The sequence below is a fragment of the Ornithorhynchus anatinus genome, chromosome 11, assembly GCF_004115215.2.
Source record: "Ornithorhynchus anatinus isolate Pmale09 chromosome 11, mOrnAna1.pri.v4, whole genome shotgun sequence".
In the NCBI taxonomy this organism is placed as follows: Eukaryota; Metazoa; Chordata; class Mammalia; order Monotremata; family Ornithorhynchidae; genus Ornithorhynchus; species Ornithorhynchus anatinus.
The window spans coordinates 43,688,337-43,708,058 of NC_041738.1; the positions used below are offsets into that span (position 1 = coordinate 43,688,337).

At 42.5% G+C, this 19,722-nt stretch overlaps 1 protein-coding gene across 3 annotated transcripts in view; it reads right to left on the reverse strand.

Annotated features, from left to right (window-relative positions):
- LOC100076573 (BTG3 associated nuclear protein) overlaps nt 1-19,722 on the reverse strand; it is a 207,415-nt gene that overhangs the window by 181,092 nt on the left and 6,601 nt on the right. For 2 of the 3 annotated variants that reach the window (XM_029076241.2, XM_029076242.2), the window contains exon 2: nt 5,127-5,287. In XM_029076241.2, coding sequence (XP_028932074.1) covers nt 5,127-5,205 — 79 coding nt within the window. In that variant the 5' untranslated portion in view covers nt 5,206-5,287. Of the gene's footprint in view, nt 1-5,126; nt 5,288-8,908; nt 8,990-19,722 lie in introns of those variants that run through there. The other variant, XM_007672742.3, reaches the window with a different exon arrangement.

A 19,722-nucleotide genomic window follows, 5' to 3' on the forward strand; every position in this document is an offset into this window, starting at 1 on the left:
GCAGTTTGGCCTAGTGGAGAGAGTGTGGGCCTGGGGGTCAGAAGGACTGGGTTCTAATCCCAGCTCTGCCAACAGCTTGCTGTGGGACCTTGGGTGAGTCACTTAAATTCTCTGTACTTCAATTTACTTAACTATAAAATGGGGATGCCTGTTCTCACCCTTACTCAGACTGTGAGCCCCGTGTGGGCAAGGGACTGTGTCTGATCTAATTAGCTTGTGCCTACCCCCAGCATTTAGAACAGTGTTTGTCACATAGTATGTGCTTAACAAATGCCATTAAAAAATACATTATAATTTGCAAAGAATACAGAGAGATACAAAGACTGAGGTTTGACACTGCAAACCCAGAGATCATAAAAGAAATGCAGATAGCCCTTTACCAGGTGTTGAGAGTCACATAGCTGGTTTAGCACATCCATGTTCCTCAAGTCTTCGGCTTATTCTCGAGGAAGGAGGTGACAAAACTAGAGCACCCTAGCCTCCTTTTCCCAAGTTATAGATTGAGCAGAGAGAAAAATAGCTCCACCATAGAGAAATCTTCCTCCAGGAAGGACGGATCAGGGTGTAGACTCTATACTGTAAGCTTGTTGTGGGAAGGGAACCTGTCTACCAACTGTGTTATAATATACTCTTCCAAGTACAGTGCTCTGCACACAATAAGCACTTAATAAATATGACGGATTGATTGACTCAGCTACCAGTACGGATGAGAGTAGCATAGAAAATTGAGTTTCTCTCTAGGGAAATCCCTCAGGAAAACTGAGCTCTGGCCCCAGAGGGGATAAACTTGCAGCTCTAGGAAAGGAGACTAACATTCACCGAACATCCCAAGAATAATAATAATGTTGGTATTTGTTAGCGCTTACTATGTGCCAAGCACTGTTCTAAATGCTGGGATAGATACAAGATCATCAGGTTGTTCCACTTGGAGCACACAGTCTTGATCCCCATTTTACAGATGAGGTAACTGAGATACAGAGAAGTTAAGTGACTTGCCCAAAGTCACACAGCTGATACGTAGCGGAGCCGGGATTAGAACCCACCCTCTGACTCCCAAAGCCACGCTGCTTCTATATCTTTTGGTAAGTGTAAGTAAGTAAGTAGTAAGCCCTTCTGCCCTTCAGATCATAGAATGTTGCTAGGGTTTGTTTTCCCCCGCTTTCTTTCCCCAAAATTATTCTTGTCAGCTTTCAACCAGATTGCCTGGAGGGTTTTTACAGCATAACAGCTTTGGATATGATCTAGCTGCCTACTAGAGTCCCTACTTACAGGGAAAGATACATCAGAAGAGTAAGTGACGATTAGAATGGAAAACAGGAAACATTAACCTGAATGGATCAGCAGCTAAAATGGCATTTATGAAAGCATATAATAATAATAATAGTGGCATTTGTTTATACTAAAAATAATAATGAGATTTGATAAGCGCCTACTGGGCAATAAGCACTGTTCCACATGCTGGGGTAGACACAAGATAATCAGGTCCTATATGGGGCTCACAGTCTAGGTAGGAGGGGGAACAGTGAATCCCCATTTTGCAAATGAGGAACCTGAGGCATAGAGAAGTGAAGTGCCTTGCCCAAGGTCCACAGCAGACAAGTGGTGGAGCCAGGCTTAGAATCCATGACCTGCTGACTCCCAGGCCCGTGCTTCATTCGTTACGCCATGCTGCTTCTCCGGTTAAGTTAAGGAGCTCAGGCAAGGATAAATCCATGAGCACTGGTGTGAAAGACAAAAGAGCCTCAATCAAGGTACAATTAGAAGGTCAGCCTGGGTTGTAGTGGGATGAGGTGGGGGAGCTGGAGGAAAGTTGAACTTGCAAGGGACCACCTGTTCATACAGTTTCCCTCAGAAAAGTTTAGGGGGGGCAATTCCTTCTCCAGTGGCCCATCCCTGCCGTCAGATCTTCCCCTCCCCTTTCCTAACCCACTTCTATTTTCTTCACACTTTCTCTACCTCCCCTCCATTTTTCTACTTTAACAAAATCTGAATTTACAGACTCTTCATTGATGAGGCTTTCCCAAGGCTGAAGAAAGAAGATTTACTGAAGGTTCAACCTCTGGACTCCCTGAAAACAATTAGTTTGTCTCTCACTGGATTAGTCACAGATTCCAAGTGCTTCTTCTGCTCACCGATATTTAGGTTTACCTAGTAAAAAAAAATGCCAATGACACCTAGCATTGCTTTCGGTAGTTCCCTGCCTCCATCGCATCTCAGGCAAAAAAACATTGGATTGTGTAGGCATTAACTTATCATCTGAGAGAGTTCCCACCTGGGCTACATCTTTTCTCTTCATCACTTTTCTCAAATGAACATAGCTGTAATTTATTTATACTAAAATCTGTCTCTCCTTCTAGACTGTAAACTCATTTTGGGCAGGGAATGTGTCTATCGTTACATTGTACTTCCCAAGAGCTCAGTACAACGCTTTGCACACAGTAAGCACTCAATAAATACGACTGAATGAATGAATGAAATGACCCAGCTATTTCACTCATACCTCCTTCGCTCAATATTCCCCACAGCCAAACCTGGCTTTTCATATTCTTGCAGCTTACTGCCTCACTATAAAACCAGAGCCATAAAACACTGCTGCCTTAGTCCATATCTCTCAGCCCTAAATGAAACCCTCTCCTATTTTAGAGAAACAGCACAGCACAGTATATAAAGCACAGCGCTTAGAACAGTGTTCTGCACATAGTAAGCGCTTAACAAAAACCATCATCAACACCACAGGCCTGGAAATCAGAAGGTCACAGGTTCTAGTACCGGACTCCACCACTTGTCTGCTGCGTGACCTTGGGCAAGTGACTTCACTTCTCTGTGCCTCAGTTACCTCATCTTTAAAATGGGGATGGAGACTGTGAGCCCCACGTGGGACACGGACTGCTTCCAACCCGATTTGCTTGTATCTACCCCAGTGCTTGATACTGTCCTTGGCAGAGAGTAAGTGCTTAACAAATACCATAATTATTATTGTTATTATTCCTTATTTTGCATGTGAATTTCATTTTCTTTTCTGCAGTTGTAAGAAAGAGAAAGATACATAAAGGCAGAAATTAATAACTAGACCCAGGGTGAACTTTTTCAAATAACTGACTGTCACTATCAAGCCTTGTGGAAATGATTGAGTCAATGCTACTCTACTCTGTTGTGAATTCTCTTGAGCTTAGCCTTTAAAATATACAGGGAAAGTTCACTTATTAAAGTTGAATATCGCCTTTGCCAAAAACAGAATTGGATTCAACTCTTGGCTGAATGGTTTTACTTAGTCTCCACCCAGGCAACTATTTTCACACTACCACTTATGATTCAAATATATGTATATTTGGGGAAAATTTTTAAATTCACATTGACAAGGCAGTTTTCTACCAACACTGGCTTTATTTCAAAATGCCATAAAAAGCAATGCCTGCTTATAACTAGAAAAGGAACAATGAACACTTACCTAAGTTCTCATAAGAAATAATATTTAAATAATATATTCATTCAATCGTATTTATTGAGCGCTTACTGTGTGCAGAGCACTGGGCTAACTGCTTGGAAAGTACAATGCAGCAATAAAGAGATAAAATCCTTGCCCACAGTGGGCTCACAGTCTGGGAGCAGGGGAAAGAGACCAGTGCAAGTAAAGAGGCATCAATATAAATAGGTAGGACGTGGGCCAGGGGTCGACGGAGGGATAGGCAGGAACGAGGCCCAGTGAGAAGGTTAGCACGGGAGGAGAGGAGTGTGCGGGCCGGGATGTAGGAGGAGGGAGGGAGGTGAGGTGGGAGGGGGCAAGTTATAAAACCAATAGTGACGAGTTTTTGTTTGATATGGAGGTGACTAGGCAACCACCAGAGATGTGTGAGGAGGAGGGTGACATGCACTAAACGTTTCAAACATGGGATGTGTACTTCATCTATCTGTATGATATTCTCCACAACTTATATGTCTAAATGATGGGGATGGGAAAAACAAAATAGAAAAGACTTCCATAAACATCAGTTTTCATCGTGGTCTGTGGAGAGCCACAGGGATGGAGGAAATGTGGTCTAGTGGCAAGATCGTGGAACTGGGAAACCGGACACCCGGATTCTAATCCCAGTTCTACCACTGGCCTGGGGCAAAGCCACTTACCTTCCCTGGGCCTCGGTTTCTTGATCTGTAAAATGGAGATACACATCCACCTTGCTCTACCCCTTATAATAATCATGGTATTTGTTAAGCGCTTCATATGTGCCAAGCACTGTTCTAAGCACTGGATATTGTGAACATTGCTTGGGTCAGAGACCCAATCTGGTTACTCAATATCCATTCAGGCCTTAGCACATAGTAAGCTCTTAAAACCATAATTACTAAATTATCGATTAGCTTACAAAGAGTAAAAGACTATTCATGTAATCTTTATATGTTAGCAAATAAGAAATTGAATGCTTTTTCTTGAAACATTTCACGTTGTGTATCTAATATTTCAATGCTTTACTGAAATTAATGGAGATATGTTTAGTTCAGAAACTACTTCAAATACACACAAACTCCATTAGAACCAAAATAAAACGTTAACAGTTCAAGACCACACTTTTGTTCTTGGTAACAAACTCTCATTCAATTCCAAAATAACTCATATTAAAGTCCTCCCAAAATATAACTAGATAAAATAAACATATATTTTTACCTAATAAACCCAATATTGAACTCAAAGAGTCCACTGTGTTTGCTTAGAATGAGGATTTCTACTTCAGAAAAACGTATTTTATCAATTCATTCATTACAGCAACCGTATCTATTGAGCACTTACTGGGTGCAAAGCACTTGTGAGAAGAGATGAAAAAATTTCAATCGCAAAAACCCAAACAATCCTACTGTCTCAAAAGCCCTCAAGGATTATATATCAAGGTGACTAAGAGGTAAGATGATCTTTATCAAGTAACTGTTTAAAAATATATTGTCTCCAAGGTCACAACAAAAGATATCAATACCTGGAATCAGGTATTTTAGACTTTAAGTTCCTTCTTAAAAACTAACTATGCCCTCAAAAATCAGTTAAGAAATAAAATGTATTTGGGATCTTTTGCTATTAACATGGCTAATGGCAAATCCTCAGGTTTTATTTTATATTATTTCATCTGCCATTCCCATACCTGCAGTTGCTGTATGATCAGGATTCAAGTCTTCCACTGCTATTTGAACCACATCTGCCAAATCCTGTTCAGTCATCATTCAGAATTATGCAGAAATGATCAATTATCAAAGGAGATTGGTCAAAATACATATACCGGGAGGCTGGCCACCTTTTCTTTACCTGCAAAATAAAAATGGAAAAATGAACTCCCTGCTATTTCCAATTGTTTTGGAAGGTCAAGCACTTACCTGTCCTGCTTAAGTTCAAAACTGTAATAATAATAATAATGTTGGTATTTGTTAAGCGCTTACTATGTGCAGAGCACTGTTCTAAGCGCTGGGGTAGACACAGGGGAATCAGGTTGTCCCACGTGGGGCTCACAGTCTTAATCCCCATTTACAGATGAGGGAACTGAGGCACAGAGAAGTGAAGTGACTCGCCCACAGTCACACAGCTGACAAGTGGCAGAGCTGGGATTCAAACTCATGAGCCCTGACTCCAAAGCCCATGCTCTTTCCACTGCGCCACGCTGCTTCTCTGTAATTCTCTGTAGCAATATTAACATATCTGTGGACCAGTACTCCAGTGTTGTTAGCACTATTTTAATTTAGGAAAAAGAAAATGATCCATTTGTAAAAAAAAAAAACCACATTCAAATAACTAATGGAGGTTAGGACTATAATATTTGTAACCCTTGGGCCTGTTTTTGGTTAGTGGACATTTGTCTCTCCAAAATTTAACCTAAAAAAAATATACATACACCAATTATTTCCTCCATTCAAATAAAATTTCATGGAATGTCTACAAGTCAACTCTTTGGAAGCCTCATCTTGATTCCAGAGTTCAATTTCACTTGTGGAAATCAACAGAAGGTTCCCAAATTTCACACTCAGGTATTTCTCAGTAGTCTCTAGGTATTACTTAGTTTCTAGGATCATCCTAGGAAGTTTTGAGTCACTGCTCACATTCATTTACGAGAAGCTGTCAGACTGCCAATCTGGACTGAAATCACAGCAATCCAAACCTGGACTTTCTGAAGACCCCCAGCAAATGCACTCTTGAAATAAATCACAAGAATCAAAAGGAATGCTTCCCACAGGGTCCATTTTCTTTTCCTCTGGACTGCAAATTCGTTATGGGCAGGGAACGTATCTGCTAATTCTGTTGTATTGTACTCTCCCAAACTCTTAATACAGTGCTATGCACCTAGTAGGAGCTCAGTAAACACCACTGATTGAATGACTAAATACCAAAAATGAGTAGTTTATTCCTTGTCTTGGTCCTGAAGAGAAACCAATCCAGTGAAATCCTTTTAACCCTACCCTAATGAAAGAGGAAAGCAATTTAAACAGTAGGTGATGGGTAAATTAAAAATGTACAATAGAATGTTTTCATAGTTACTAAGGCTCTGATATTGGCTTGAAAAAACACTCTTCATAAAAACCTGAATCACAAACTCTTGTAAATGAGGACAACCACATAATATCCAAGTTGTTTACTCAAAATTACTCTGTTGCCAACGTAAAGAGTCATTTAAAATTCTGCTCACGATGAAACTGTTCGCAAAGCACAGACCATGGCAACAAGCCCAAGACAACTGGCAACCGATTAACACATGTGGTTGCCATTTTGGCACATTAAATTTGCCATTTCTCAGAAGTCTTGGGGATGTGCCATTCTTAGAATAATAAAACAATAAAAATTATAATCCTGGGCTAGGATTCGTATTACATAATGTCACTAATTACTATTACTATTCAAAACCCTGCCCCTTCCTTGAAGAGATGCATCTTCAAATCTTATTTTCAAAGGAACAGATTACATTAAATCTCGATAAACATGAGCAATTTTTATATGCCTTTGATACCTATGTCTGAAGAGCAACAGAATGGCTCTCTCATCATTTGGATTATAAATCCCCCTTTTCAGGAATTCATCATTTCTTTGTAACCTCTGGACAGGGTGGGTTCGATTTAAATCGTGATTTATATCACGTCGGGAAGTCTCAATGTAATATTTCTTTTTCTACAAAAGGTACCCTTGTTGGCATTAACCTTAAAGTATACCATTTATAACTCTAAATTGATCAGGCTTCATTTTCACAAGATTTTAGAAAACTGACTTGTTTGGATATTTCTTCTAATTTGTTCTGTAGACACATCAAACACTGTGTCGGATTTGGATATTTTATTTGCCAAATCCAGCTGAAGCAAATACATGTGAAGTCATTGGGAGTTGACCTCTGTTAATGTTTCTAATGAATATTTTAAGGGATATTTTTGCATACTGATTTTGGAAGATAACAATATTCACTACCAAAAGCAATGGGCATTTAAATGGTTTCATTTAACTAGAACAACAGGTTGTTGTTTTTGGCAGGGGGAGGATGAGGGTTTGGATTATTTTTCTTCAAAAACCATCACGTATAATTATTTTAACCAAACAAACCCTTCTTATTGTATTATTGTAGTTAACTCAAGACTCCTCCTTTCCCAGAACTAATCCAGGCCCAACAATCTTCCATTCTTTTAACTTCTTGAATCGCTGGTCTTTTAGAGAAGGGTAAGAACCTGACTGGTAGACACTAACTTGGATTAGCAGCCAGGTCAGCAAACTGGCAGCCCATTTTCAACTACACATTCATAAAGATTATCCTTCCCTGTAAAGTCACAGTTATTATCTGCAGTTCATGGTACTATTTTAAGTTTTTCCTTTTAGTGTCCTGATCTTCCTCGATTCTTTTTCCAAAAAATGCACCCCTTTTCTGCGGTCTGCGTGCCAGGGAAATTGGTCTGTAGTTGCTCAATCTCCCAACTGTCTACCATGGAGCTACATATATTTGAAGTTGGGCAACACTCTTTAAAAATATATTTGCTTGGATCTGTACCCCTTAAGCACTTACTATGTACTCAGCCCCCCAGCCCGATGTACATATCTTTTTAACAACAGTTACTATTACGGTTAAGTGCTTAGTACGTGTCAAGGGCTGGGGTAGACACAAGTTAACCAGGCTGGACACAGTCCCTGCACCTCACAGGGCTCACGGTCTCTGTAGGAGGGAGAATAGGTATTTTGACCCCATTTTACAGTTCAGGAAATTCATTTGATCATATTTATTAAGCGTTTCCTGTGTGCAGAGTCACAGAAGTGACTTGCTCACGGTCACACAGCTGGCAAATGGAGGAGGTAGAATTAGAACCCAGGTCCTGATTACCAGCCCCATGTTCTTTCCATTAGGCCTCACTGCTTCCCTTACCGGTGGCCTCCTTACCCCTTAAACTAGGCCCCAGAAGGGACAAAGACTATATCCAATTTCTCTTGTGCCTACCCCACAACCTAGAACAGTGCACAGCACATAGTAAGCATACTAAGCATTTACTATGTGCTTACATAGAGAAGCAGCGTGGCTCAGTGGAAAGAGCCCGGGCTTGGGAGTCAGAGGTCATGGGTTCGAATCCCAGCTCTTCCACTTGTCAGCTGTGTGACTGTGGGCAAGTCACTTAACTTCTCTGTACCTCAGTTACCTCATCTGTAAAATGGGGATTAACTGTGAGCCTCACATGAGACAACCTGATTACCCTGTATCTAACCCAGTGCTTAGAACAGTGCTCTGCACATAGTAAGTGCTTAACAAATACCAACATTATTATTTAAAATATACCATTATTATGCCATCCATTCTCTCACTGCATCTCTTGGAAATGCATCTGTTCTAGGTCTTGCTGGACAATTACCCCCATCTGCCTTTTAGTAGCAAATGTGGCATAAGAGATGCTAATGAAACTGCTCAGTAAATCATACCTGAAGCCTGCGGTTGACCCAAATCTTAACAGCTATTCGGAAGGTTGGACACTACTCCCGGCCTTCAGTTTGGTCTGATGTCTGCCACAGGAAATGTTTACCTTCTTCTGATGGTATTTATTAAGTGCTTCCTACAGGCCACAGCACAGGGGTAAGAACTGATCTAGATAGAAATGAACTGTGTTAATAATAATAATGGTGGTATTTGTTAAGCGCTATGTGCGAAGCACCGCTCTAAGCGCTGGGGGGATAAAAGGTGATCAGGTTGTCCCACGTGGGGCTCTCAGTTTTAATCCCCATTTTACAGATGAGGTAGCTGAGGCATAGAGAAGTTAAGTGACTTGCCCAAAGCCACACAGCTGGCAAGTGGTGGAGCCGGGATTAGAACCCATGACCTCTGACTCCCAAGCCCGGGCTCTTTCCACTGAGCCACGCTGCTTCTCTGTTAGATAACAGCCTCTGCCCCACAATAGGCACACATGAATTTACTATCCGACTTCTTTGTCAGTGGTTATTTCATTGGAAAAATGTGCTGCCTAGAATACACATTTGCACTCTGCACACAGTAAGCGCTCAATAAATACAACTGAATGAACAGAGTGGCAGAATGAAGTGCCATCCTTCCGTTCTAGTTTTTTTGTTTTGTTTTTTAATGGTATTTGTTACGCACTGGAGTAGATCTAAGCTAATCAGTTTGGACACAGTCCGTCCTACACGGGACTCACATTCTCAATCCCCATTTTACAAATGAGGTATCTGAGGCACAGAAAAGTTACGTGACTTGCCCGAGGTCACATAGCAGTTATGTGGTGGAGGGAGGATTAGGACCCAGATCCTTCTGACTCCCGGGTCTGTGCTCTATCCACTAGGCCACGCCGCTTCTCTAATTTGCCAATAAAAATTTTTGAATGCATACGAAGTTCTCCTACTGGAGACTGATACGTAACGTCTCTCCAGGTTTAACATCAGCGTTCAGAATTAAACTAACATTCCATAAGGTTCATAATCACCAGTGTCATTTCTTTTGTGTCTTGGAAACACAGAACTGAATGGATCGTATGCCATGCTTTTGCAAAAATATTGGTTGGCTCTCACTAAAAAATGTGACAGGCCTACGCAAAGGGCAACCTGAAAAATTATCTTCCAGAAAGGAAACAAAACTAGGGCTTGGCTTTAAAACTCTGTCAGCTCAATCCTTCCTACCTATACACCCAGCTCCCACATTTCACTTCCCCCAAGAATCTTCTTACTGGAATTTGCATTATATTGCAAGAACCCACTGTTCTTGCTCTTTCCCTTGCACAGCACTCTACCTTTGAAATCTGTGGGGCCACAACTCACCCTATCTTCCGTAATAATAACGGCATTTATTAAGCACTTACTATGTGCCAAGCACTATGCTAAGTGGTAGGGTAGATAGATGATGAGATCAGAAACTGTCCCTGTCTCACATGGGGCTTACAGTATAAGAGGGAGGGTAAACAGGTATTTTATTCCCATTCTGCAGGTGAGGAAACTGAAGCACAGAGAGGTTGAGGGCTTTTCCCAAGATCACAAAGCAGACAAGTGGCAGATCCAAGATTAGAACCCAGGTCTCCTGACTTCCATTCCTGTGTTCTTTCCCCTACACTTTCAACCGCCTCATTTAGACACGTTTCAATTTATATATTTTATCCATTTTCTCTCACTCTTACTACTGCCAATTAAATCTCTACTCTCCCCATGCTCTTACTATGTGTATATAATTTATGATTACCTGTCTCCCCTACTAATTATGCTCCTAGAGGACACGGACCACGTCTTAATTTTAGGGTATTCTCGTGAGCTCGTAGTACAGTGCTCTCCACAAAGCAGGAATTATTTAGATACTATTAATTGAAGGGGTAGACAGTAACCTGGTTTGTGTATAGTTGGATTTCTGTCCAAATTATTTTAAAATCATAGTAGAACGTGCAATTATTCATTCTTTGTGTTAACTGCTTAACGCTGCACATCAGCACTGTACACAGAGAGAGAGAGATGGCCATCTTTACAAGTTTGCAGGTAATACTGACAGAAATTTTATTAGGTGGACCAGGTATGGCTGATTAAAATGAAAGCCTGGCTGATCATTTGTTCCACACTAGGTGCATCTAAAGATTGCCCCTTGCTGCACCCCTTCCCCGACAGTGCCTGGCACCGTTTCTGTTCTTTCTCTTGGAATCCCAACTCCCCTGTAGCCTCTGTTCCAAAATAAGTGCCTCACTTCTGACAGCTTCATTCCAGGATGGTCACCTATCTCGACTGCTCGCTGCTCTGCCGCAGCATTTGAACTTTGGGAAATTATAATTTATTTTATAAAATTCAAATCTGTCATAATTCAAAAATTTATGAAATTTGAGTGATTTGGCAATAGCTTTGGAGAAGGCTTTCTCAGTGGAGAGAAAAGAGCTAGAGCTGATTTAATTAGGGCTTTATCTGAACAAGTGATTACATGAATTAACTAAATTCATTGCCTCTGCCCCCTTAAATGAGATTAGGAATAATAAATCAAAGTTAAACATTTAAATTCCGTTGGCAAATTGGAACAATTTGCATAAAAACTTCAGAAGCCGGAAAACAGGGGGGTAATGTACTCAAAGGCCAGGTAGAGGACATCGTTTACTAAGCCTACATCCTTATTTCAACTTCAATTCAAAGAGCCTTCAAAAAAGTGACAATTAATATTAAATGTACCATAGATTTGTTACATTGGGTAATAATACCATTACATTCCCTTGATCGGAACCAGATAATGCCTCTCCCAAGATGGTTAATATCATGGAATGAGATCCAGTGGAGAAACAGTTCATTATCATGATTCAGTTATGGCTCACGCCTGGAATACTGACAGGAAGTGAGGAAAAGGCATATTTTCCTTAAAATTACTTCTCTTGCAGTGATATTTTCATTCCTATCTTTTGGTCTTCACTGAGCTTGTCTTCTTGATCTTGAGGGCAACTGAAAGTGCTGGCAAAAAGATGACTGATAATGTTGGTATTTGTTAAGCACTTACTATGTGCAGAGCACTGTTCTAAGCGCTGGGGTAGATACAGGATCATCAGGTTGTCCCACGTGAGGCTCACAGTCTTAATCCCCATTTTACAGATGAGGGAACTGAGGTGCAGAGAAGTTAAGTGACTTGCCCACAGTCACCCAGCTGACAAGTGGCAGAGCCGGGATTCAAACCCATGACCTCTCACTCCCAAGCCCATGCTCTTTCCAATGAGCCATGCTGCTTCTAGATGTACATCAGGACAAAAGAAGCCTACTTAAAGGAATATCGAATAACTAACGTGAAATCAGCCTTCCAGGAATCGTTACACTGGTACAAATATGGGATGGCCTAGTGTGAAGCATGCGCCGGGCTTCCCCATAGATCGGTCAATCGTATTTACTGTGCGCTTCCTGTATGCCGAGCATCGTACTAAGCATTTGGGAGAGTAGAATAGCACAGAGTTGGTGGACACATTCGCTGCCCACCAAGAGCAGATATTTGGGGATTCATGGCTCTGGAAACCCACACTCCCAACCCAGGTCCTCCTTTCTACCCCTGCCAAGGAGTGGGCGGGCAGGTGGAAATGACAATGCAATGCCACTGCCTTATTTGCAATGTATTTCAATATCTCTCTCCCCCTCTGGCCTATAAACTCCTTGTAGGCAGGGATCGTGTCCACCAACTCCATCATTTGTGCTCTGCAAAGCGCTTAATTCCGTGCTCTGCGCAAAGTAAGCACTCAAAAAATGCCATCGATTGGAAGTGGAATGACAACAGCGAGAGGTGCCTGAGTCGAGTTTTCAAGGCAAATATTCCAAAGCCTAAGTAACTAGGCAGACCCAGGAACTGGTGCTCCTTCGGCATTGTGCTGGCAGTTGTGCCAGCAAGAATGCCTTAGGTACTACCTCCTGTGATTTAGACGAGGAAATCAGATTAGCCGGAAACCATACTATCCCGTAATGCCCAAAACAGCCCTGCCAGGAGAAAGAATGCACACAAAGAACTCCAAGGGAGCTACTTACAACTTGATATTATTAGTCTGCCCCTTCCCCCACTAGGTAGAGGCATTCATCATAGGGAATCATTGGGCCAAGGCTGCTAATATATTGGGGGACAGAGGAATTGCCAGACACTGAAGCTTTCTGGGGTTGGATAAAGCTTTTATTACTGTTGGATGAGCACTTTTTCATTTTGCATTTTTACAATTCCAAGTAGGGGCCTTCCCAGTTTTTGACCTTCTTCCCAAAGAATATGGTATACATGAATCAGAGAAAAAAAAATACAATAGCAAGACTGAAGACCAGACAACCAGAGAGACCACAGCCCAAGGGGAAGCCAAAACTACTGAACCTTGGGGGGGGGGGGGGGGGGGGGGGGGGGGGACATAAAAATCACTCGTGGGTGAATTTCCTCCTCAGTGATGTCTTTGAATCAATCAATGGTATTTACTGAGCGCTTATCGTGTGCAGAGGACTGTACTAAGTGCTTGGGAGAGTATAGCAGAGTTGGTAGACATGATGTGATCCCTACCCACAGGAGCTTACAGTCTACAGAAGACAGACATTATTTAAATTTCAGATAGGGAAACTGGTATTAATAACAGATAGCATTTATTAAGCACTTACTGTGTAAAGAGGCCTGAACTAAGCACTAGGAGGGAATGCACAGGTGGGGATTTCATCAACATTGGGGGCGTTTTTGGATACAGTGCACTACGGTGTTGGAAGAAACAGTCTGTGTGCATGAATATGGTGTCAGACATAGGGTGAGAACTACAATGCAAGTTTTCCTTAACAGTGACTGGGTTTGTCAAGAACACAGTCTCCACATTATAGAATAACAGGGTTTAGTAGAGCATAAAAGAAATGCACATACATGGTGTGGGAATACATAATTATCAGCAAATTCTTACAAACTGTACTGGTCCCTGGATTTTATGGATCCCAGTGGAAACATCTCTCAGACAAAATACTGCAGAACTGTCCCTCTCTGCAACTTCTCAGTTGATCGCATTTATTGAGTGCTTACTATGTGCAGAGAGCTCACTGATTGTGAGGAACCCACAGTAAGTTCCAGCATCTCCAAATTCTGAGCCTTTCCATCTGCTTGCCTTGTTTCCCAGCAACCTCTCAGAAATCCTGGGGGTGCTGCAGTTAAAGGGGAGGGGGCAGTGCTCTGCGGACAGTAAGTGCTCAATAAATACCGTTGATCGGGCGGGTCCTTTGGCAAGAGTGTGTGTGAGAAAAAAATAGAAATGACTTTTTGCAAAAAGGGAACAACCTTTTCCCCTTCTTCCCTCTTCCTTTATTTAACCTGTTCAAACTGGGCATTTAATTTAATACTCCAAATATATATTAGCTAATACAGCATAAGGTAAATGGGAATAAGATGAGTTTTGTGCTGCCAAACAAATGCAACATTCCTGCGATTTAACCATGCGGCTGTAATGAATGGAGAACAAGTGCTTCTCTGATAGCCATCAGTGGCCACACCACAGGTTTGGATTCAGTTCACCAAAATAAAATTATCACTCTTCATTCGTTCGCTGTTCCGGTGTGCAACGTTGGTTTATCTTTAGTCTAATCCCAGTAAACCTATGCCTGTCCATCCTGACAATGGCCTCGCTCATCAAGAACGGCAGATAGGCCTAAATCCTGAGACTTAAGAACCAAGAACCTGCATGTAGGAATTGACCCTAGGGAGAGTGATTTGTGTTAGCTGATTACAAATAACTGAGGGGCCACCAACTAATCAACATCATTTTTCCATCAACAGAAGAATCCTTAAAATAATCATCCATGGAACAAGAGCGCTTTCAAAGCTAACTTTTCAGATTAGCAAATCAAGCCCTATCTGCATATTGGTGAATCTTGTTAAAACACGTTATGGCCTTCAAAGAACATTATTTATATCATTCTTTGTATTTTTATTTCCATTAAAGTGAGACAAACCAGACCGTCAAATTGATTCCATTTGGTAGAACGTCTATTGTACTCTCTCGAGTGCTTAATACAACAGCGTGGCTCAGTGGAAAGAGCACGGGCTTAGGAGTCAGAGGTCATGGGTTCTAATCCCGGCTCCGCCGCCTGTCAGCTGTATGATTTTGGGCAAGTCACTTAGCTTCTCTGTGCCCCAATTACCTCATCTGAAAAATGGGGATTAAGACTGTGAGCCCTGCGTGGGACCTGATTACCCTCTATCTACCCCAGCGCTTAGAACAGTGCTCAGCACATAGTAAGCGCTTAACAAATAACATTATTATCCAGTGCGCAATCAAATGATTCATTGACTGATAGCATTATATATGGGGGTGGGAGGGAGCTTCTTTTCAATACAATCTCACTTTAGCAAGAGATACAGCTAAGAAAATATCTATTTTATTGGCTTTCTTTCCCAGATGCCAGATCTCTGGCAATTTTCTCTGCCCTCCACATTATTCCAGAGCAGGGATCCCTCCATTTGCATACTAGGTGCCACCGCTGGCTTACTCTGTTGCTCTTGCTGTCCAGAAAAATGTCTCCTTCCCAGCTCCCTAAGTTCAGAGTACCTTTCCCAGTCCCTGACACTAGAAAGCTGAGCTTGTTAGGGGGTTCAGGCTAACACACAGGAAAAGTGAAGTGAATGTCTGGTTAAAGGGAGTGCAGTTTTATATTGGTGAAGACGTAAAAGTTTCACAGTAACACGGAGGAAGCTACATCACACATCCGCAGAGTAGATGGCTTGTGGTTTTAAAGTGTTCAAGTAGCTAATAAGGTTGCTCTCCCTTGTGCCGAACTGTTAGGTTTGTGGATTTTACAAGACATTTTAGTTCTACATAAGGCACCAATTAAGGGTACAGAAAATCTTTAATTCATTTTTAACTTAAATTTAAATTAGTTTACCTTATCTTAGCACTTTTAAAGAAAGAGCCCAAGGGGAACTACGGTGAGGAGAAGAAAAAGGTCAGAGGAGCTTGTTCCAGGGCTGGGAAGACTGGGAAAGGCCAGCAGGGCCAGATGTTCTATTGTCCTGGCCTCTGAGATGGGAGAGAGGAGAAAGTTCACTGACTTCCAGTTATTCCAAGATCAACTGGACCGGCGTTAGATGAGCCTTTTCAAGAGCTGTGCAGTAGCAGCTTCTTGGAGAAGTCCAAGAAACAGCCTGATGACAATGGATTCATGAATCTGGAAAGTTTTTTAGGATTCTAGGTATTAGGGAGCAGAGCTGATACGAGTCTCACAGATGTGAGGAATGCCAAAGTGAGCTCTACGGTTACTGGATCTACTTGTGCAGGTTCCACGCTAAGATTTCGTGCCTATGCTGACTGGGCAGGAGAGTCTTTCTCGGGGCTTTGGCCAAATTGGCTCAGTGGGAACTGGTGGGAGACAGTAGAAGAGTTTGGGGAAATAGGTTGATAAAAGGATAAGGGAGAGCTCACTGGAGAAAGTACCAGTCTGATATCAGCCCCTGCATGGAGGTGAGGGAAAGGGATGGCAAGTAGGGAGGTGGACACCAAGAACAGACTTCATAGGATGGTAAAGCATCCGTTTTGTCTACTTGGCTTTGTCATGGACTCAGTGCCCTGGAACTTAAGTAGGAGTACAGAGAAGGGTTAGGATCTTTAAAAGAGCTAGATCCAGGAAGTCTAGGATATTTTCTCATCCCAGGCTGCCTGAAAGCTCTTCTCTGATAGAGCGTTCCTACTCCGATCCTGTCCACACACTCCATCTCGTCTACCTTCTATGGGAAGCACTGTGGCCTAGTGGAAAGCGCACGGGCTGGGGAGTCAGAGGGCATGGGTTCTAATCCCAGCTCCCCCACCTGTCCGCCGTGTGACCTTGGGCAAGCCACTTCTCTTCTCTGTGCCTCAGTTTCCTCATCTGTAAAAGGGGGATTAAGACTGTGAGCCCCAAGTGGGACATCCTGATTATCACGTATCTACCCCAGTGCTTGGCACACAGTAAGCTCTTTAACAAATACCTTAATTATTATTATTACCTCACTGCCATCACTTGGCCCACATCTCCCTCTAACCTGGAACTCCCTCCCCTTCAATATACAACAGGCCACCAACCTCATCACATTCAAAGCCTTCTTAAAATATATCCTCCAAAAGGCCTTCCGTGATTAAGCCCTTTCCCTTATGAGTCTCCTATGCGCTTGAATCTGTACTCTTTAAGCACTTGATATTCACCCCACAGTCGGCCCCCCAGCCCTTATGCACCGATCTGTTAATTCCTTACATTAATGTCTATCACCCGCTCCAGACTCTAAGATCCTTATGGGCAGGGAACGTGTCGAAATATTCTACTGTATTGTACCCTCCCGAGTGCTTAATACAGTATCCTGCATCCAGTAAGCACTCAAAATACCACTGATTGACTGGTTGACTAGAGGCAGTGTGGAAGCCTGCAGTTCTCAGCTCCTCCTGCCCTGGATCTGTGGCATTGACCTGAGTTGGGGCTGGATTTCAGAGGTATTTCAGGGTGACAAAACAGCTGAGCTGGCTGACCTGCAAGAGATTGGGAGGCTACTATCTTCCCTCTTTACAAGGTCCTTCAGGGACACTAACTCCTATTACTCTGTGAGAATGTCAGTGGGGGGGAGGGTTTAGGATGAGTTTCCTCAGAGAACATTCCCTCTGGATGTATAACCGCTTGTTCACAGACAACTCCCAACTCCTCCCCTAACATCCTCTTCCCTCCAAGACTCTGCCTGCCTTCAGAGAAAAAATGTGACCCATGTACATCTGAGTTTGATGTACCTTTATTAGACTGAGCCAAAAATATATAGAGAGAGAGAGAGAGAACATGCCAGTTATATAGTATAGGAGCTAAAAAAAGAAACTTAAGATTTACCCTGGATTATTAAAAGTCCCAAGGTAACTGTAACCATACTATTCAAATTTCTCATATTTCTTCTTAAAATCCTTTTTGCAATTTGACATTTAAATCCTGAGTTATATTCACTTTAATTGATACTACACACAGAGTTCTCCTTCATATTTGAAGACACCACTGACAGTGAAATTCAGCTTCAAGTGTGCACATTGCTGAAAAGTCCAATGCAGAACTCAATCCTGGCCACACCGTACCCACAAAAAGGCTGCCCCTTTTCATGTTATGTTTAATGTTTGTGGTGTCTGGTTCCGTTTTCTCTTTGCTGACGACACACCCGGAAATCTTCTTAATGATGGCACGTGTGGCCACACTGTAGTTCTTAAGATGTCAAAATGTAACTCCCTTGTAAATTTCATCCAGTACCTAGGAAGGGAGCCCTCTTGGGCCATGGTGACCTCCCTCCTCCACACTGTAAAATTTAGGGGCTGGACATCTCGGATTTTTGGCAGGAGCAGAGTGCGTGCTGGGGAGAGACGGTACAAGCTACTGCTCCCGCTGTCCCCCTTCCCCTACCCCCTACTTCTGCCTTATGGCTTTCCAACTTTTGATGATTTTATGCAGCTCCCAGGGGCCAATAGTTGCTCCTCACCCAATATAGAGATCACTTTGTGATACCTAATCATTAAACATCTCCTGATTCACATATACCAGATTCTCCTCTTGGGCGAAAAGGTCTTTAGGTGCACAATAATAATAATTTTGGCATTTACTAAGCGCTAAGTGCCATGCACTGTACTAAGCGCTGGGGTGGAAACAAGCAAATTGGGTCAGAGGCAGTCCCTGTCCCAAGTGGGACTCACAGCCTCAATCCCCATTTCCCAGATGAGGTAACCGAGACTCAGAGAAATGAAGTGACTTGCTCGAAGTCACACAGCAGACAAGTGGTAGGGCCGTGATTAGAACCCACGACCTTTCGACTCCCAGGCCAGTGCTCTATCCACTGTTAAGCTGCTTCTCTAAAATACAAGTAAAGACCGTTTTAGCTTATTGGCACGTAAGGCCTTATTAAGACTGGTTTTAAAGATGAAAAAGGGGGGAGGGGAAAATAGTCACGTTGTAAAAGCAGGGAGTAATAATACTACTAATGATGGTATTTATTAAGCGCTTACTTTGTGCCAGGGGGGATACAAGCAAACTGAGGTAGGCATAGTCCCTGCCTCATGTTGGGCTCAGTCTCAATAATGGAATTTGGAATCTAACCCCCCAAAAAATTAGCAATTAAAAAAACCCAAAGGCAGCCATAGAGACAGAACCGCAGTCTTGCTGCCGAGGGGGATATAATCGGGGAGAAGACGCTCTCCCTAAGGAATAATAATAATTATGGTATTTGGTAAGCGATTAAAATGTACCAGGCACTGTACTAGGCACTGAGGTGGATCCAAGCAAATCGGGTTAGTCCCGTCCTGTCTCTTCTTCCATCAGTGAACTACAGTAAATGTGGAATGAAAATGTTCCAAGGCAAGAAGATGGAATAGTGATGTACATATTTCTTATCACCTTGTTTCAAATTGCTCTTCAGTGCCATCAGGGGACTTCAACTCGTTGGATGATGAGTGGCTAAGAGGAAGATGGCCAGGGACTATTGACCATGCCAAGGAGGTAGAATTTCAGGAGCTATTTGGATAAAGGGAGGTAGAGTGCTTGATAAGTGTGAGAGATGTGGGGCTCACAGTCTTGATCCCCATTTCCCAGATGAGGTAACTGAGGTCCGGAGAAGAGACTTGCTCGAGGCCACACAGCAGACCAGTGGCAGAGTTGGGATTAGAACCCACAATTTTCTGATTCCCAAACCCAGGATCCAGCCCCTCCACCACGCTGCTTCTAAATGATGACGACGATGGTATTTCTTAAGCGCTATGTGCCAAGCACTGTTCTAAGCGCTGGGGGAGATAGAAGGTAAGCAGGCTGTCCCACGTGGG